Source organism: Aulostomus chinensis, chromosome 23 (assembly GCF_037954235.1).
Source record: "Aulostomus chinensis isolate RoL2024-O1b breed Wild chromosome 23, RoL_Achi_v1.0, whole genome shotgun sequence".
Classification (NCBI taxonomy): Eukaryota; Metazoa; Chordata; class Actinopteri; order Syngnathiformes; family Aulostomidae; genus Aulostomus; species Aulostomus chinensis.
Genome location: NC_141342.1, coordinates 6,223,328 through 6,244,821, shown reverse-complemented (window position 1 = coordinate 6,244,821; position 21,494 = coordinate 6,223,328). Strand labels below are relative to the sequence as shown.

General features: G+C 45.9%; 1 protein-coding gene across 2 annotated transcripts; it reads left to right on the top strand.

The window, feature by feature from the left end:
• Positions 1-661: 661 nt before the first annotated feature.
• On the top strand, positions 662-20,995 carry LOC147239281 (uncharacterized). 2 transcript variants are annotated; one of them, XM_086195124.1, is made up of 3 exons: positions 12,266-12,292; positions 12,362-12,470; positions 13,557-20,995. In XM_086195124.1, exon 3 carries the CDS (start codon positions 13,680-13,682, stop codon positions 19,647-19,649), a length of 5,970 nt encoding a protein of 1,989 aa, XP_086051250.1. In that variant the 5' UTR covers positions 12,266-12,292; positions 12,362-12,470; positions 13,557-13,679; the 3' UTR covers positions 19,650-20,995. The 2 variants fall into 2 exon arrangements, with proteins under 2 accessions (XP_086051251.1, XP_086051250.1); XM_086195125.1 differs by lacking the exons at positions 12,266-12,292; positions 12,362-12,470 and adding an exon at positions 662-862.
• The last annotated feature ends 499 nt before the right edge of the window (positions 20,996-21,494 follow it).

Genomic DNA, 21,494 nt, shown 5'->3' with positions numbered 1-21,494 from the left:
ACTAATCTGGGCAAAATGTATTTTTTTTGTAGACTTTGTGTTAGGGTTTGTAGACTGAACCCAATAGCACAACACAAGACAAAAGATGAGATTGCCTAACTGGCGAGGGTTTAATATTTCAATGTTCCCTTTAGGGAACAAAAACTCAAAATGGTTCCTTTGGGGTCTGAACTCAAACAGCACAAACAGAAATGAGGGGATCGACACCAAGGAACGATGTAGGACAGCGAAGACTGAGGAAACTAGTCTGTGTTCTTTCAGGACAAACTCGCATCTGAGGACTGGGAGGCGAACACATTTATACTAGCCGGAGGGAGCTGATTAGATGCAGGTGAGTAACGAGTGGCTGAGCTGCAGGTGTGTCATGACGTGCGCTTCGCCCGCCCTTGTTTGCGATTATGCAACTCCGCAGCGGCGCGCTCAGATGTCTCTGGAGAAGCAGCGTGCCCACACAGAGGGGGCCGAACGGCAGATTGAGCCGCAACACTTTGGAGTATGTGGGAAAAAATGGAATGCATTTTTATTGCATTTTGAATTAAAATTTTATGAATGTTCTATATGCAGTGGTTTACTGTTTTCACATTGATTGTGCTGCAGTGTGAGTTAAGTAGTTTATGTTGTGTCATGTGCAGGACAGAGCCGTGTGTGCACAGAGCTGAAGCAGAGGAGTTGCAGTGTGGACTCAGGTTGTGTCTTTTTTCCTTTACTATGAAGATTAAAGCCCTATAGATGCTCAACACCGGTATGAGTCTCACTTCCTAAGAGCACAACACAACACAGAAAACTGCCTGCTACATGTGGTGCCGTGACCCGGATTCTTCAGATCAGCTGCTTCAGATCACCGAGGTCAAGCTGTGAGCAAGTGAGTGTCTTGTGCTGTGTGCAGGAGGAATCTGAGGATTTGTGTCTTTTTCCCTTTACTTTATGTAAAAAAAAAAATTTCAAAATTGAAAAAAATTGATTGTCTCCATTGTACACTTTCCCTCTTAATTTGTTAACTGCTGGTCATTTCGACACTATTTTCACACAACTAACTGTCCAACAATTTTGTATTTATTGTATTATATTAATGTACTGTGTAGAGTTAATTTAAACTGCCATGGCTTATACTCCAGTTTCTAGTATTGGGAGGGGTAGAGATTTGAGATATGCAGATACCCAAACAGTGAACGTGTAGGGTAGCCAAGCTTTGGTAGTTACCTAGGTTCAGATGGAGCCACATCTGTAGAGAAGCCAGAGCTTCCTATACCCATAGTGAAGACCGAGTCAGATTTGTGGCCTGCTAAGAGAGCTGGGAACCCAGATTGGTGACTCTGTTGTTAATCGTCTATTAGCCAACCTGACAACCACCCCTATAAGAGGTCCCCCACGCCTTATTACTACCCCACTGCTGGATCCCTCACCATTCACACCTGACTTGTCCCAACTGAATATCGTGGTAAGGATAGATGCCAAAGAACCAGCAGTATATAGAGGAGATGGCACAGACAAATACACTGTCCAGGAGTGGATAGATGAGATGGACACATCTGCACAAAAGGGGCTGCTGTAATGTGGAACAGGTGGATGAGATCCTCAATCACCTGTTGGGGCGAGCAAAGCACATTGTCAAGGTGGGACTGAAAAGTAAACAAGACCGCGCACCATGAAGTAATATACAACATCCTCAGAAGATATTTTAGTGACTGTCTCATGTCCAACTTACCCTTAGATGACTTCTACCCAGATGTGGATGGGAGCTCGGTGGACCACTGGGTCCAATTGAACACAGCAGCTGAATGTGCTGACAGATACCTGCGGAAGAGTTGAGGGAAAATGGAGAACATGTCTGTGGAAGTCGCCATGATGTTCATTTGGAACTGCCCCAACTCTGACCTCTCCAATGTGTTCAAGTGTAAGCTGATTAGCAATTCACCAGCTATGGAAGTCCAAGAGGCCACCGATGAGCACCAGAGGGAACACCAGACAAGGAAGAGACCCTCTAGGGCAGAGAGATTTGTGGCAGCAACGGCAGCTACAGCTACTTGCAGCCAGGCAGGAGGGGAGTTACCTACGATGAGAACCAGTGTTCAAGAACCCACAGCACAAACTAAAAAGAGTGCAGTCACCACTCCAGAATTGGGGGCATGAGAAAGAGTGCTAAGCATGCTGGAAAACATCTTGGCCAGGACAGCTTCCCCAATCCCCAATCCAACAGCCGACCCAATGGTCACATCCCTCCCCCTGCCGTGTGTGTGGCAAGAAGACTCATATGACACGTGGACACTGCATGGAGGAGAAATGGTGTTTTGGATGCTTGGAACCTGGTCCCCAGAAGAGACTGCACTAGAGCCACGCCACACCAAACCCATCCAGAGAGCCACAAACCCAACCAGGGAAACTGAGTCACTCACACTCCGGAGGGCAAAGTGTGAGTGCATCATGTCAGACCCTCACACTAGAAGAAGACCTAAGCTCTGTATATGAAGAAAACTGTAAGTCTGCTCAGAACGACAGTGTCATAATTTACCAAAACATACACAGGCTTGAGAAAGAAGACGATTTATTCTATACTGATGGGCTGGAGAACGACCAAATCGGATTGCAGGCCCTACTTGATAGTGGCTCTATGACTTGCACAGTGAGATGCCGAAGCGGAACTCCACAAAGCAGGGCTGCAACCAGAGCGGGTTCAATCTAATGAGGATATCGTCCTAGTGGGCTGTGGTGGTGTGAAGGTACAGCCCAAGTGCATTTATCAGTTGAAGCTGAGTGCCTATGGACAAGAAATGAGCGTGCCCGCATTAGTTGTAGCAGGTCAATGTGATCAGATTATAGTAAGCAGCAATGTGATCAAACCCCTGCTACGTTAGTTCAAGAAAGACCCCAGCTATTGGCGTGTGATGAGCAAAGCAGATTCTTCTGGTGAGTCAAGCATTGAACAGATCTTAAGCATGTTCTCAGGCATGACAAGAAGCTAAGAAGACGAAGCTGGCTGATGTTTCACCATGTGTGGCACTGGAGGACTTTGAGCCCAACCTAGGCCATGCCCTCGACACAGAGTTAAGAGCACAAAATAAAAGCCAGCTCATGCCTGCAACACCTCTGCAGCTCCTACTCTCCAGGACAAACTTAACAGCCTCAGATTGGATAAAATTGATGTCAACCGGTGTGAAGTATCCCCCTTCTGGAGGAGTCAGCTGGTGGAGCTCATACAGAGGTATGAGGATGCGTTTTCCAAGGACAAATTGGACTGTGGCCATGCCAAAGACTTCATCCACAGTATCCACTTAACAGATGACCGTCCATTCCGACTACCATACCGTAGCATACCACCAGGCCAGTACCAGAAGTGTAGAGAAGCCCCATCTGAGATGGAAGACAAGGACATAATACGCAAATCCTCCAGTGAGTGGGCCTCTCCTCTGGTACTTGTATGGAAAAGAGTGAAGAACTGCGTACGTGTTTTGGACTACCGGTGGCTTAAAGCCCGTACGGTGAAGGATCCCCATCCAGTACCCCCCCAAGCCGATTGCCTTCAGCGCCATGGACCTGACAACGTGATTTTATAACATCCCCATGCATGAGCAGGACAAGAAATTTACAGCTTTCACCACGCCAGTAGGTCTTCATGAATTCAACCGATTGCCACAAGGCTTGCGTAACAGCCCAGCAAGTTTTATGCGCCTCATGATGAACATGTTTGGAGACCAAAACTTCTTGACTCTTTTGTGCTACCTTGATGATGTACTTGTCTTCATCCTAAATGGAGAAGAAGCCATCAAAAGGCTTGAGATGGTTTTTAGTCGGCTTACAGAGCATGAGCTGAAGTTGGCCCCAAAGAAGTGTCACTTTGTTTGGCGGAGTGTCAAGTTCTTGGGTCACATCATTTACAAGAATGGGGTTGCCACCGACCCAGAGAAGGTGCAAGCTGTTACTGCCATGAGTGAAGTGGACCTGATGATGGAGGATGGAGTCACGCCCTCAGTGAAGAAAATCAAGTCCTTCCTTGGTATGGTGATGTAGTACCAGAGGTTCATACGAAACTGCTCCAGCATGGCAAAGCCTCTGTTCGCCCTGGTCGCTGCTGCAACAGGCAGAGCCAATGCAAGACATGCTATGCACTTCAAGAAACTCAGCCCAAGTGGTTGGACTCAAGAACAAAGCAACTCATTCAGCCAGCTGAGAGCTGCTCTGCTGAGTTGAGGTGCTACCTCATTCTGACTTCAGTTGCCCATTCGTCCTTTCTACAGATGCCCCATTGGATGGATTGGGCGCCGGTCTTTCTCAAGTCCCTGAGGGGGGGAGCAAATCACGTCCCATCGCTTTTGAGAGTAAATCCCTGACTTGTGCACAGGCCAAGTACCGAGCCCACCGCCTGGCATTCCTCGCCCTCAAGTGGGCCATCTGCGACCAATTCAGCCACTGGCTGAAGGAGCATTCTTTTACTGTCTTGACAGATAATAACCCGCTAACCTACATCCTCACAAAGCCGAAGCTGGACGCTTGTGAGCAGCGGTGGGAGGCGAAGTTGGCGCCGTACAACTTTAACATCCAGTATATCCCAGGTAGTAAGAACGTCATCGCTGATGCACTGAGCAGACAACTGTTCATCCGCACATATGTCAGTCAGAGAATTTTGGTAGAGCCATATAGAGCCTTGCTTGAAGAGGCACGACAGGTCCAAGATGATTCCATACAAGACGTCTTTCGGCTGAGCACAAACTGTCAAGAGGTGAAACAGCATGAGTCTGAGGTGGGATGTCAGTCCATGAGCAGGGAAGAGGTGACAGCAGTTTTGGACAGCCAAATGGAGTTGGAGGAGGGGTTGAAAGGGAGAGTGATCTCCTGGCTAGCCCATGATGTGCAGAATCTCGCCCCACCAGGCCAAAGTGCATTACTTGTGTTCTCTCTTAAAGAGCTCCAAGACAAGCAACAAGACGACACTGTACTAGTGAAAATCATACACTATGTAGTATGAAGCAGGAGGCCATCTTGAAGAGAGCAAGTCAATGAGCCTCTCAGGGTTCAGAAAACACTAAAGCAGTGGGACAAGCTGAAGATGTTGGACAGCATCCTGCACAGAGTGCTTAAAGATTTGCTGACTGGAAAAAACCACCACTGGTATGTCGTCGCTGAAGCATTTGTCAAACAAGCCCTGCAAGGCATCCACAATGAGGCTGGGCACCAAGGCCAGCATAGAACCTTGTACCTGGCAAAACAGAGGTTCTTTTGGGTCAGCATGGAGCATGACATACAGGGGTATGTCAGGTCCTGCAAGCGCTGTGTGGTGAGCAAGACAACAGAACCAGAAGGTAGAGCTCCTCTCGAAAGTGTGAAGACAACGAGCTTGCTTGAAATGGTCTGTATCACTTTCTGGTCGGCTGAAGTTCCAGCAGGAAAGAATGTAGATGTTCTAGTCATCACTGACCATTTCACCAAAATGGCTCATGCCCCGTGTCATCATTAGTCAGCAAAGCAAATTGCTCGCCAACTGTGGGACAGATACTTCTGTATCTATGGATACCCAGAAAGAATACACTCCGACCAAGGAGCTAACTTCGAGAGCCAGCTGATCCAAGAGTTGTTGTTGATCGACGGAGTGAAGAAATCAAGGACAACGGCATATCACCCCATGGGGAACGGTATTGTCCAATAGGGCTGCAACTAACGACTATTTTAATGGTCGACTAGTCACTGACTATTGAAACGATTAGTCGACTAATCAGATAATTATGATTTTTTTCTTAAATTTACCATGAAGTTGCTTTAATTATGTGGCAAATGATAATCAACACAAGAAAGATAGGTACTTCAATGAAAAATGCACCTTTTATTAAACTTTGCTGCTGATTCAAGTAAATAAAAGTAAATTAAAAAGTGCTCAGTCAGTATAGACATAAATCCAGAAATAAATAAACCTCTGTCCATTTTTTAAGGACAGCCAAATGTGTTTTATAAAAAATAAAATACATTAAAATCAAGTAAACAATTTTCCTGTAAACCAAGGACAGGCACATTAGCAGCAGTAAAACGGTAAATAAAACAAACATTAAGTGCTTTTTCTGAAGTACATTCAGTGGTCAACTGCACAATCTGTTCAATCAACATTAAAGCAATGGTTTTAACAACTGACAAATTGACAACAGTCCATATTAATGTAAACATGGACTGTGTGATACAACCTGGACACAAACCTGTCATGGTGGACAGACCAGGTTTAAAATCAACATGAGGCTCAGGCTATGTCGTTCAGTTTATTCATACTAAGAAAAGTCAGCATATCCACATGGTCTCCTGTGAAGCTTGCTCTCTTCTGGGAGCAAATATTTCCTGCTGCTGAGAAGATCCGCTCTGCCGGGGTGGATGTTGCAGGAATGCACAGAAGAGATCTTGCTAGGTTTGACAGTGTGGGGAAGCGCCCATCATTTTCTCTCCACCAGCTGAGAGGGTCATCCTTTTTGGCTATTGGTGCCTCTGTGAAGAACATCTGAACTTCCCTCCTCACCATTTGGATTTTTTTGTCCTCCTGGGTTTCCTCCTCTTCCTCACTCAGACTGTCAGTGTCAGACTGAAGCAGGTTATCCAGCGCTGATTTTCGCCCTGGGATATTAGCCCTCTTCTCCTGCTGTAGCTCAGGGTCATCATGTATCCCAGTCTCAGCCTTTGCTTCTTTTATGGCAAGAACTTCAACTGTACTTTGCACCCTTGTGCCATCTTCATGTGAGATAAATTTCATCTTTCTGAACCTTGGATCGATGGCAGCTGCAAGAACAATTGGGTTGTCTCTCTCTGCAGACACAGTGTTAAGATTCTCCCATCTCTCACTCATTGCTTTTCCTGCAATGGCTTGAAAGGCCTTTCCTGAGCTCGTCTCAAACTGGATCTGCAGTATGGACCGTTGCAGCCCTTTCACCAGCTGTGGAAGACATGAAGCAGTAGCATACTCTTGTCCACTGAGGAAAACGGTCGCACATTCGAAAGGCCCCAACCCTTGCACCAGCTCTTCCAGTAACACCCACTGTTCTGGTTTCAGATCAAAGTAGTGCTTGCCTCTTGGTGTTACCTCAGGGTCAGAGAGAGTTGCAGTGACTGGCCAGCGCAGCTCCAGGAGTCTTTCCACCATGTAATAAGTACTGTTCCATCGCGTACTGACATCCTGGATCAGCTTGTGCTCTGCTGTGTTCATTTGCTGCTGCTTCTTCTTAAGTTTTGAATTTGCCAGCTCACTTCTCCTAAAGTGCTCCACTAAGCTTCTTGCAGCACCAGTAGCTTTGTTGATGCTGGGCTCTTTGAGGGCACTGTTGACAATAAGTTGGAGGGTGTGCCCAGCACAGCGGACTGAGGACCAACCGTGTTTTTCTTCCAGGAGTCGAGCTGCCGCTACCATATTAGACCCGTTGTCGTGTACTATTGCAAGGCAAGATGTCAAATTTCTCTATCACCTGTTCCATCCATATCATCATGTTTGCAGCAGTATGCCTCTCCTCCAGAGGTAGAGTGGCGAGGTTCAAAGTCTTCATTTGCCAGTCTTTGGTGATGAAGTGACAAGAAACTCCAAGATATGCCTCTGTGGCACGGCTGGTCTAAACATCACACGTCAGTGTGAGGGAACTGTTGACCTCTTTTAGGATCTCCTTTACCTTTAAACACAAAATTTGATTTTTGTAAATGTTTAACGTGCAAAAACCTACATGTCAACAGAAACCATTCAACAAGTTTTTCAATTTTAATAATTGCAGCTACTCTATGATTTTACCAAAATTAAGTAATGCATTTTAATATATATATGTAAATGTATAATTTATGAATGAAGTATGTATTTGCTCTTAGACAAAATTTGTGATTGTTTTTATGAAATATGTGTGACTGTTTATGAATAATGGTGTGTGTGTGTGTGCGTGTGTGTGTGTGATTGCTAATATGAAATGTGTGATTGCTTATGTGAACTGTGTGTGTATTTCAAACAATTACCTTCAGAAACGTAGTACTGTATTTCTGCTCCATTAAGTGGGTGAAATGGGTTCTGGATGGCAGGACATAGTCTGGGTTGAACTGGGCTATCATCTGTTGAAACCCGGCACCATCGACCATGGACAGCGGCCTCATATCATAGATCAGCATGTGCAATACTGACTCAGTGAGGGCAGTCGCCTGTTGCGGGGTGCACATCTGCTTCTTTTGCAGAAAGGGGTCCATGGTGGCTATCTTCTTCGGACTGCATGCATTAAATTTAAAATACGTTTGTCAGGCACAGTCAGGAATAACGTTAAAGCTCTCTTTTAAAGCGAAAATACGCTTATAAAATGTACAATGTACATCAAAAAACAAAACGTATCAGTTTGAATGTTGCTTGAATCTTACCGAGGCGAGTCAGACTCCGTTTCCTTCAACTGCCCAACGTGCTTTCTCTTTAAATGTTCGTGCATCACCGAGGTGCTGCCGTGATACGCAAGGTCTGCTTTGCAAACCTTGCAAGTAATAATCTTCTTCGCCGTATCCAGGCTAAAATGCTGTCAAACTTTCGAAGTTTTGCTACGCGATATGCTGGACGCCGCCATTTTGTATGTTAACGCTCAACAGCTTGCAATTAAGTGCGACGTCTCACTCTGTAAAAAAAAAAAAAAAAAAAAAGTCTAGCGACAATAGCCGACAACGGAATTAATTGTCGACTATTTCTGTTATCGATTTTTGTCGACAACGTCGACGAATCGTTGCAGCCCTATTGTCCAACGTTTTAACCAGAACCTGGGAAGCATGATCAGAGCAATACCTCCAAGATTGAAGCAGAAATGGCCCCAGATGTTGCAGACATTGACCTTCGCCTACAATTGCACAGTCCATGAATTGACAGGCTATGCCTCATTCTATCTCATGTATGGAAGGATCCCTAGACACCCAGTCGACGTGATGTTCCACAGTGTGGAGAGGGATTGTGATGTTGCTAACTATGACAGTTACATCTTAATGTTGAGGGAGAGCTTGAGGGAGGCATTATCATCTGCCCGCACCTGTGCGGCCCACAGGTGCAAAATTGAAGGTCTTCGTGGCGCTGTTGGTATGGTTAAGAATCACTGCTCTGATTCCTAGCTGGCCAAACTTACCTTTGACAGGGACGGTCGATCCTTCGAATGATTTGAAGTGATGTTCGTGATCCCCTGCTACAAACATTCTCCAACAGTTTGATAGGAAACAAGACAACTCAGATCAGGAACCAAGTTTTGGACTAACTCTCTCTGTAAGAATAATATCATTCACAACTGGGGAGCCGCGCATGTCGCTGAGCTGACCTGGAGGCACACATCCTAAATATAGCAAGAGAAAACATTATTTCCACTGCAATGGTTTTGTATCAACAGGGGAAACTACTAAAACATACAAATACTGAAGTACATGTAACAAAGAAAATGGGACCCAAGTATTTCAGCTTGTCAGCTAATTATTTATTTATTTATTTATTTATTTTAGCTTGTCAGCTAATTAAACGAGAGAAGCCTGCGTTCATCTGCTTGGACTCAACGACCCGGTTTGAGGTCTGATCTCCTCTCGACGATGCCCTCCAAACTCGAACATGGCTGACATGATTCTCTCCTGAATTAGCTGCTAGCTAGGTCAACCGCAGCAAGCTAACAAGCTACAATTGCGATAAAACAGCTGAAGGTGAATCATCTGAAAGTTTGCAGTAACAGAGTTACATGATAAATACAACTCTCTCAGACTACACAACAACGTTCTCCACAAATAATGACAATACAAACCTTCATAAAGCCTCCATTTAGCTCCCACATTATGTGTGTCACATTTCAGGTCGAGTTTCACTTTAAATTCTATTATAGCACGGCTGGATTTTTGGCCTGAACATAGGGCTTAAAGCTGGCTGGCTGGTTCCAACACTGGATCAAATGTTCTTTTGGATTTCTGGAGGCAAACATGGGAAGGTGAGGAATTAGCCAGGGGAGGAGGTTCTGCTTGAGAGGGGCTGCAAGAGGCCTCAAGCTGGGCGAGACGGTAACATGACAGTATCTCCCATCACAACAAAATATCCCTGCACTGCTTACCTAGAAGTACTACCTCCAAAATCAAAGCATGAACCTGGCATGTGTACTGAGGTCCAGTATTTACATGCTGTTACATACAAGAATCCATCCATCCATCATCAATTCATCCATCAGCCATCCATTTTCTGTACTGCTTTTCCATTAAGGGCGGGGGTGGAGCCTATCCCAGCTGACATTGGGTGAGAGGCAGGGTTCCCCCTGGACGGGTCACCAGTCCATCCTAGGGCCATCAGGAGCAATTAGGGGTTCAGTATCTTGCTCAAGGACACTTGGACATGGTCACAGGGGAAGTGGGGATCAAACCAGTGAGCCTTCGGTTGCTAGACAGCCACGCTACCTCTGAGCCACACTGCCCCCCTTATCAGAATCTAGTTAAATATATTTTTTTGATTGTCAGTTGTATTCATATATTTGTATATATTCAAGGCAGCACTGTGGAACAAATTTAAGGGAACTTTTTACCAATTCACACATTGGAAAAAAGACAGGAAGTAATAAAGTAAAAGTACAATTTATAAAAATAGATCTAATTCATTTGGCTTTTTTTTTTTTTAACAAACAACTTTTCATTTCTGCTCCCTACAACTGAACTCAAATATCTTTACTTCTCTGTCTCACATTCTAAAACAGGTTTTGGTTTTGAGTTGTGACAGATAAAAACTAGATGATTAAAGAAACAGATGAGTTTGTTTCAGGCCTCAGAGAACTTGTTCACTCTCTTTGATAGGTGTTGCTAATCCTAAATAAAAAATGGGCCCCATTCGCCAAAATACTCTCTTCAAGGAAGAAGGAGGAAACATCCACCATATTACCATCTGCCATTACTGATTAAAAAGAAGAGCAGAGAGCAGTTAGAGACACATGGCGCCTACTCTGTGGGTGACTTGCTACATTTTACTTTACACGTTTAAGTACTTTTCAGAGCCTGTACTTACTTACATTTACTCCAGTATATAGGATGCATCAGTCTTCTACTTGTACCATCTTGTACCTTCTCTTTATACTCAATTATATGTACTTCTACTTCAGTCATGCATACTTGTATCACCTCTGAATGGAAGTGAGATATTGTGCACTCCTTACATGCGGATGACCACCTGAGGTGTGGAAGGTGTCAGGCTGTTACCTTTTGAAATACAACGTGACTGAAATAGACCTGTTTAAATATGGCACCTTGATGGGGTGCAGCACCACAGAGGACTGCAGGACGCAAATAAAAATCCTCCTCACCCACAATGAGTTAAAAGTAATTTGGATTAAAGTGATAATCAAAACTCAAACACAGCGTGATTAACAGTGTAGCACATGACTGGCAGCTATGAGGGGGGTCCCACAACAAGGCTCCATACACCCGGGGCAGGTACTAACAAGGCTCCATACACCCGGGGCAGGTACTAACAAGGCTCCATACACCCGGGGCAGGTACTAACAAGGCTCCATACACCCGGGGCAGGTACTAACAAGGCTCCATACACCCGGGGCAGGTACTAACAAGGCTCCATACACCCGGGGCAGGTACTAACAAGGCTCCATACACCCGGGGCAGGTATTAAAACATACTGAACTCCTACTTTCTCCATGTAGGGGATGCTGGGGTCAAGCCTCACACGTGACCTCACCCACTGACTTCCTCTGACTCATGAAGTCAACAAAATTCCCCTTCCATTTCATGCTTAATCTCACAGCAACAACAGCTGCATCGGTCCTAAAACAGGATGAGCCGTCAGACACCTTCATGGTTACAACATTGTAAACAGAGCTTGAATAACAGCCTCAGCCACCCGCAGCAAGCGTCCAGCGTCCTGACATGCTAATTTGGAGCTGTGTGATGCAATGGGCTGTATTAAAGAGGCTGTTCCCCTGGACGACAGCGACAAATCGATGAACTAAAACAATTCATGCTGATCTACCAAGGTGAAGACGCAAACGATCGGTGCCTCATCTTTATTGAGGACCAGTAGGCCTCTTCTTTGAAGGTGTCTAACAGTAGAGAGCAGGTCCGTGCTGGCCGCTCTGCTGCGTTACAAAAATAACCAATGACAGTGTCTATTTCATGCTGCTGGCCTGCGCTGCCTTGCCTTGCCACTCGACACCCTCTGGTTTGTCCAATATGAACTAGCTAGCTGCATACTGTGCTGCTGCTCAGTTTGGCCACACCGACTTGTGTGTCTATTTTGGTCTATTCTGAACATGCTATCAGGAGCTTGGTCACACCAGTGCATTTGAACATGGGTCTGAGGAGTTGACTCACTTAGGTGAGTTTTCTTTCAGGTTTTTCAAAAGGAGAAAAAGTTTGTTTACTGCTAACAAGGTTTTATCCTCAGGAGGCGAATCTGTTCTGGATTTCTGGATTCTACACTGATAATTTGCTGTTCATAACTGATTTGTGTCGGACATCAACGCTCAGCATGAAAACCCCCCCACTGTACCCAGGTGAGGTGATAATCTGATTATATGGAGGTCTAATAAGATTTGAAATAGATTAAAATGATACTCTTTTAATATTGCAACAAATGTAAAACTCACAGTGCGCTGCTATGTAGAAGTCATAGAACAGCTATTGCATGGGTCTATATTATAGTAATATGTGCACGTTACTTTGAAAACTGCGATGATTCTTCACAGTTTGCCCATGTATATACTGGAGTTTAATGGGCGAACTGCCTGCTCGGGTATAAATACTGGAGCAGAAGCTGGGAAAGTCCCTTGGCTGCTTACTGATCTCAGGTTATAAGATCTGTTGGCCACCAGCGTCTCCTGGAAAGTCAACTTACGTGTACAAAGACTCAAGATACAGTAAAGTCACTCAGTTCTAAAGAATCTAACTGGGATTAAACTCACTAGCATGTTAGTCTTCTGAACCGTTTGTCTTGTTGGCTGTAGTTGGTTACCCTCCCTGTGTTTTGTTTCATATCACCTGCAACTGCAAACATGAATGTTTAACCACTACTTTTCGGTTACAGTCAGGTGAAACACTGATGTATGTGATTCCTGTGCTTGTTTGTCTAAATCCACTTCATCGGCTTATAAGGAGAGTTCTGGTTGTGTGGACGGTTGAAGAGTTGAGTGATATGCCGGTGGCTGTGCTCCCAGGTCAGGACATATAAATGGGTTAATGAGCTATTCTAGGACCTCACCCAGATAGCTAAAGTAAGATACAGTAGAGCAGCTGCTGCTGAGGCATGAATAATGTGATGAACGACTCGCATTTCCTGCACTGTGTGGTGTGAACCCACTGGCACACATCTTGATCTCAAGCTTGCCAGGGACATGTTTTATATGTGGGCCCAAAAACCTATTAAAACAGTTCTGATGGCCACTGTCAGTAGAGCTCACAGCTGAATGCACCACGCAGTGCTTTTAATAGACAAGAGCATGGCATGAAGTGTTTGTCTGCTGCCTGCATAGTGACAGCGTGGCTGGGGCTGGTACATGTCATGTATGTAAAGGTCATCGATGCAACTGCAGAGTCCAAAACCATTTATAGAAAATTGACTGATGTTTCTCTCTTTTCTGTAGGAAGTTTGTACATGTCGTCACTTCCCTGATGTTGACCTGAGCCGGAGGAAAACAGCAAGGACCTGCTGAGCAGCTGAGGAGGCGAGACGTGATGAGCGAGACAGAAAAGCAGCTGTTGACATCATGAGCTGCATGGAAAAGCGACACATGAGCAACCGGGTGGGAAGCATGCTCCACCACCGCTTCCCCAACGGCTTCACCGACATGTTCATGGACGAAACTGATCGGGAGGTCAGCACGCTCACCGACCGCGCCTTCAGAAGTCTCTGTGTTGGAGATGATGCAGTTTACAACGATGAGTTCTCTCATGGATACTCACCTTTCAGCTGCCACAAACCTCTGGCAGGTGAACCTCTTAAAAAGACTCATCATAAGGAATCTAAAAAGCACGGGCAAAACAAAAGTGACAAAAAGGACGTTCAGCCGTGGAAGAAGCAGCAACAGAAGAATATATCCAACATGTCCTCTTTCCTTAAGGCATTAAGTGCCACGAAGGAAGGCTGTGAGGGGATGCTAAACAAAAATGGCGGCATGAGAGACTCTAATGGTGAATCATGGGATAAATCCGCTCTACGCAGCATCCAAAGAGAACTCTCAGAATTCTCCTCGGATTACCACACCAATCTCACCGATGGACATTACAAGAACCGTCATCGGTGTCACTCGGAGGATGGGTCATCACTCAAACATGGCAAAGATGCCGGTCTGTCCTCAGTGAAATCATCAAAGATCAAAAATGGAAAATCCACAGTCAAACTAAGGAAGCTTAACATCAAAAACTTTTTCCTCCACAGTGAGTTCAGCCCTTTCCAAACATGGACAGATGTGAAACGATTCCCCTTCAGCAAAGAGGACACCTCTATTATCCCTACAGATAATATCGCTAAATGGTACGACCTGTCTTTTTACAAGGAGCTGAGGGACACACACAGAGAAAAGACTCTAAATAAAGAGCAGACACAGTCATCCCAGGAAGCAGCAGCTGAGCCCCCTCCCCCTCCCACTCCTCCTCCTCCTCGTCCTTCTCTTCCTCCTCCCACGGCTCCTAAACCCATCACCCCCCTCTCACCACCCAAAGTTCTGCCAAAGCCCTCAGTCACACAGCCTCTGAGAAGGTGCTCATTAGACAGCGTTGATGGAAGTGCCGCCCCCTGGAGACGGGCCAAGTCAGGGGCCGACAGTGTTACTCAGGCCACTCAGCCACCTCAGGACAATTGTCCAACAGTGGATGAAAATGTTCCATTGGTGAAAACCGAGGCAAAATCTGTGGATGTAAAAGCAGTGGAGGAGGTCAACTCTTTAGCTTCTACTCCGTTCAGTATCTGTCAGCTGATGACTCCCCTCATTCCCTCTAGACAACCCACAGACACATCCGAAATCCTCCAAGCTGTCCTCTCCCCCTCAGTGCTTGACCTCCCCCGTCGACCCCACTCTGAAGCCAAGCTGACCCCTGAGCCACCGGTCAAACGGGACGGCTACAAGTCCCTCGCTTCCAGCATCCTCTTCAACCTGAAGGACAACAGGAAGAGGGTGAAGAGCCGCTACAGCCCACCTAAATTCAAGACTTTAGAGGAGAATGACACCCAGTCTCCACAGTTTGAACTCCTTAAACATCCACTGCTTGGCTCTGAGGGCGATGCGTCTGGCCTAAGCACTCCTGCCATTATAAAAGATGGACAAACAGTTTCAAGTCCTATTTTGGAGTCAGTCGGCACCAGGGATGACACCAATAGGCCTCCGTCAGATGACTATTTGTTATCAAATCTGCTGCAAAGTAAAAGGGAAGCAGCTAGTCACAGTAGTCTAGGTGAGGAGAATCTAATTCCTCTTATTAAACACTCAAAGAAGAACAAAAGCCCCATTGCTAAAAAGCAAAACTATCCTTCCTTAAATCTGTATAAGAAAGCCAGCCCAGTCAACAGCGAGATGAAATATTTGCAAGTCCCCCAGATTGACCAACCAAATGAGACAAGTGAAGTTTCAGCTCTCACACCAAACAGAGAACTTATTCCAAAAGTACCGCTGACAAATTTAGGGTTGTCCCCAAATACTTTAAATGTTTGTTCACCCAGCGTGTCACCACACGCACTTAAGAAAGAAGGGCCATCATCAGGTGTGTCAGCAGGGAAAAGACCACCAAATGCACCAGACAAAGCAAAAGAGCCAGTGAGAGACGATAAATCTACGAGTGGCCAACACATGAGCACGATGGACGTGATCAGAGCAGCAAAGGAAGCAATTAATGCAGCAAAAAATAAAGCTCTATCAGCAGCTCAGAAACCCATCTCAGAGACGGAAGAACTGATGGAAACAGAAAGAGCTGAGTTGCTTTGCCAAAGTAGAAACGAAGCAACACAGGCTGAGAGGAAAGCTAGGAAAGAGCCGCCACCAGTTCCAAAAAGAAACTTTGTTAAATCTGATATTCAGTTCAGTCTTGACAAACAGAAAACGCACAATACTGAGAAACTGACTAACGGTGATTTGGGAGAAACAAAACAAAATTTACTCTCCAAAGATAGTGAATTGGAACAGAAGCAAGGGAAGTCCAAACACATCTTTTCAGCCAGACAGAACAATTACATCAAATGTCAGCGATACACGGCAACAGATGACGAGCAAGGGGACGAGTTTGGGGAGGGTGATCTGAAAGTGAGCAGAAGAGCAGAGAAGGATGAAGAGATGGTGAAAGACAGCGAGCCTATAAGTAGTGATTTGCATGCCTTGAAAGAGCTGGAGAGAGCACGACTCGGAGACCGTATTCATGAAAAGAACACAGTAGCCAACATCGATGAGGAGACAAGGGTTAAGAATGACTTGATCTCCAGGGAGCTTCGGAATATTAAGAAGGGCATGCTGTCTATGAGAGGGAACACGTCGGCCAAGAGAGAGATTTTCGCAAAGAAGAAGGAGCAGAGCAAGGAGGAGGCCTTCACCAAGATAGACAACAATGTCATCATCAACAAGGCACTTATAAATGACAATTATGACAAAGCCAAAATGGCGCTTGAGGAGATCATCTCAGATCGGCAAACAAGAAGAAGTAAAGTGACAAATCAGGAAGCAAATCCAGTATTTGATGCTAGTGATGAAAGTTATGTGACAAGGACACAGCAAAGTAAAAGAGTTTTGAAAGAGTCTCTGCCTGAGGCCAAAGACAAACTAAGTAGCACTAAGTATGTACAGAAAGAGAGCGACCTACGAGAGAGATTAGGTGAGCTGCGAGATCACAATCACATGAGAGAGATTCTCTCCCAGACAGAACCGAGACTTGGTGAAAGTCACAGATCAGGTGGTCGAGTCGCCCTGCCGGGTCTGGGTTATGAGGCTGAATACCATAAAAATGATCATCCCAGTTATTTTAGTGATGGCACAGAGGTTGTGAATTTGAGCCATTCAGTGAGATCTGAGGATAACAATCTGACAAATGAACACGAAAGAACAAATTTAGATGTTCCTTTTGTTCCGCCTAGAAGCAGGAAAGGAGGTAATAGAAGGCATGGGAGCATTAGTCAGGAGAGGGATCTTTTGAAAGGTGAATTAGAGGTGGATAATTATGAAAATGGGCTGGAACATTTAGTTAAAGAGATAACCATTACAAAAAGAACAGATGTCGCTTGCGAGCGGTCCACAAAAGAATCTTTGCCAAACCAGAGTGAACGAATTTGTAGAGAAGAGCTGAGGGATGTGGTCAGCAAGGCCAGTTCAAAACCCTATGACCCCACTTTACCTTCAAAATACTCACAGTGTGAGAGAAGATTATCTTTAATATCAGAGCCGAAAGGAACTGAAATGAAATCAAAAGATGCACAGGCTGATATGATCCCCACAAGAGAAGCTACCAGTCATGCTAAGACACAGGAAACTTTCAAGGTGAAGCGAAAGGCTCCTGCAGTACCGCACCACCTGACCATACCAGCTGAGGCTACAACAAGGAATCTAGCTGCTGAGGATCCTGATGATGAACATGTGGACGAGGAGCCTCTCAGTGAAACCCCCAGGAATATTATATCCCCCCTACTGCTTGTAAATGGTCTCAGCATCAATCAGAGCCCACCTGATCAAGCCAGCTTGTCCTCAAAGTCCTCTTACTTCTCCATGGACAGTGCAATGCATCGCAATACTGAAACGAGATACCAGTCCCTGGAGAATCTACTTGCAGAGGTGGAGGGGGTGGATAGGAGTGGAAAAAACTCCAAACAGGATTCAGACAGGCCAGAGGGGGAGTATTACTCTTTAAGTGATCACGAAAGTGAACCAGAGTTTATAAAGGAACCAGTAAAATCACGTAAGGAAGAGGTTCCGCACAAGGAAAGCATAGAAGGAGAAAATACCAGTTTAACTCATGAAGACAATAATCAGACGGCTGTGTCCCCCTCCAGCATGTTCTCACCTACGCTGGGCATCCCTGCTTTATTCAAAATCAAAGACAACACATTCAGTAATAAGTCAAAGAGGCCTGTACAGCCCTGGCCACCAAGAGGCAGTCTGAGTGGCTCTGAGAAGGGAGGGGATGAGTCTCATCAGGGAAAGCAGAATCCAGATCTCCCATCAGCCAGTGAAACGGCACCATGTGGCAGCACCTCCACTACAGACACAATCTTCAAACCTAAAGAGATTCTGTCGAACCAGTCGACACCCCTGCTGTTGTCGCCTTCACAACTGCCAAGAGAAAACCCAAAGAAACCTCAGGTGGGAGACTTCCTGGCTGTCCCTCAGGAGGAGGACAGATGTTCTGGGTTGAGTCCCTCCACAGCCAGTACTGCTGACACGGCTGAGGAGATGGGAATGAACACAGACGCACCGGTGGAAAGGGAAGTATCAAAGGTCCCCAGTGAACGCTCGGGCTCCACCTGCAGTGGCAACGACAGCCAAACAGGGCTGCCCAAACCTCCAGCCGTCTTACCCAAATCTGAAAGAGCTGTTCTCAAAGCCATGAAGCTGGCCACCAGAAGGATGAAGAAGGAGGAGGGCCAGAATTCATCTCACAGCAGCAGCAAACACAAATCGGATCGACACAGGAGTCACAAATCTGAGCTGAAAGGCAGCAGAAACGCCCGCAGCAGTGAGAATAAACACAGAGAAAAAAGCGAAGATAATCATCATCATGGTACAAACAGCAGCGACAGAAACGAGCAGATAATCAGTGAAAGAAGAAGCCACGCCAGTGAAAACCTCTCAAAGACTCGAAGGCAGAGCCATTGTTCTGTTGAGAGCGATCACATCAAGGACCCCCCCGTCGCACCTGAAAGACAAGGACGTAGCAACAGCAGACATGTTCGAAATAAGCCAGAGCAAAGACATTACAGCAGCGACAGGGTCATCAGTAGCGTACCTGTGTACAAAGCTCAATTAGGTGACGGACCCGTGTCCGATCAGCCATACCATCGAACACAAAGCATCGATCGCTACTTAGGAGGCAAAGTGGAACGCCGGCTCAGCGCTGACGTGTCCGCCATCAAGACGGCCGATTTGAGGGGCGAGCACACAGAGATGTCTCTCATGGATGAGCTTCAGCAGAGAGGCCGAGCCAAAGAAAAAGCCAGCGGAGATAACCCACTAAGAAGGAGTCACAGTATCGATGCTTACGCCCTGGAGGTCCCACACCCCTCGGCCTTGTCCCGCCAGTCGAGCCACACCAGTCAGCTGTCTCGCCAGTCCAGCATCGAGCACACCATTGTTACCCAATCCTTCCCCATGACCCAGCGAAAGCTCCTGCAGGACCCAGAATCAGGACAGTACTTCTTTGTGGACATGCCTGTGCAGGTCAAGACCAAAACCTTCTTTGATCCTGAAACAGGAAGCTATGTGCAGCTGCCGGTCCAGCCCCCAGATGGTGCTGTTCTTCAGGCATCACCCATGGAGGTTTTGACACCCCCAATGGTCGTTTACCATGGCTTTGTCCCGGTGCCTTTGTCCCCCATGGCTCCGAAAGCACCTGTCCAAGCCCCTCACCTGGAGCCAGAGGAGCTGAGACACCTAGAAAGGCAAATGCACTGTAAAGAGGGGCATCCATATCTGGAGCCGGTCTACGGCCAGAACGACCACGTGTTGGGGGAGTTCCTTGGCACTGAGGAGCTGGACTGTCCTGGCTAAGAGGCCGTGAGGCTTTGTGTGTTCACTGATTCATTTTGTTTCAGGAATTATTCTTATTTCACCTTCCACCTGTCTACGTATCACTTTATTTTCTACCTTGTGAATTGAAGCAAACAACACTTGATTGAGGGATTTCTCTGTTTCACTGTTACAGTAGAAGCCAACAGCTCCTAGAATGAAGCCTGTGGTGCTGTAATCCTTGCTGCGGTGTATCAACGTGATGTGACGTCTGTGTTTGGATTGTAAAACACCCGGAGCAACTAAATGGATGCAGAAATGAGAAGTGTGTCTGCATTTCAGAGCAGGGAACTATGTGACACGAGCTGGGCATCTTAAAACCCCCCCTCCATGGGGGTGACGTGTTCAGACAGTCCCAGTGCTAATCAGTTAGCACCCTTTTTCATGGTGAACACAACGGTGGTCGGTGTTGGTAGATGAGAGCGTCTCCATCGGCAGACAGAGCTTTGCAGTGGGGCACGAGTGTCCAAGTCCCGGTTCCATCACCACGTTTCACATCACTTCACTAACTGGCGATATTTTTTTTTTAACCTTTTCCAAGTGTGTTTAGTTGGTGAACTTCACTTTGCACTGGGAGACGAGTGTTTGAATCCTGCACTGCATCTCACAACTCACCAACGAACCCGTCAGTCCATCAGGCACTGCGGCGCTCGGAGGTCGTGGTTATTTCTATGAGCTGTCAAGCTGTTCTGGGCTGATTTTTCCTTGGAGATGAAGTTTTCTCTCACTGCTGCTCTTTTGATTTGTTTGCGCTTTACTTGACACACAGGCTGCGGCGCCTCTGGGACGCCACGGAGGCCAGCTGGCTTCTACAGAAGAACGACTTGAATGTAAACTGACATGAGATGTTGAATTTGTGAATGAATGTTAGTTGTTGAGTTTCAGCTTGAGGATTTATGTAAGATAAGATGTATTTAATTGAAATTAGATGTAAATGAGGAATATTTATTATAAAGGCTAAGAGTTTGTTGTATTCAAGTATGATGTTGAGTCGCCACCATTTTTCAGGTGTTGTTTTATTACCTGCAAACTCTCGTCACCTCGAGACTTCTTTTCCCCCACAAGACACTTGAAACTCGCAGAAATCTTTGAAAATGTGACAACCTTTAATTTTGCAATAATTCATGTTATTGATTTTATCTGATCACATCCACACATTTTAATTTGAAAACCTTTTGCATGCTGCAATAAACCTGTTGAATGTGTTTTATGAAACAAATATTTCATTTCTACTGAGATTGTATTTCTGCAGTTTGTGTTTGAGAGAGAACTTGAGGGAGGTTTTGTTGCGTCAGCATTTTTCATTAACTAGCGTGAAGCAGGGCTGTCTTGTGTCTGTGATCCATTCCAATAAAGAACTGTTCTTACGCTGTTGTCCTCGCGTTGCTGCCGATTCTGATCCAAAAGTCACTGCATGCGAATTGGTGCTTGAATGTTGATTGGTTATGCTTTTTGATTCAGTTGTATTCCAGTTAACTGTTTGGTCACAGATTAAAACCTGGTGAGTTTTAGGTCATCCAAATAACCCTTCGCTCTCTCCTTTCACATCCCACCTGGACAGCAGACGCCACAGAGACCAGGCACCTTCCTCCAGAATGACCCCCAGTCCCAGAAACCCCTCAGGTCCCATAGAACAAACAAAAACACCGCACCCCAAGTGTGGCGAGATGCTGCCGACATGCCAGATGTGGAAACCAGGTTATTCTCACCACACAGTTGTGTGATGTTGGCAGGTAATCCAACAGATTAATAATCCATCAACTGAGTCCACATCCCTTCAGAACACAGCAGCCATATTTTAGCCATCTCCATCTGTGTTGTTAGCGT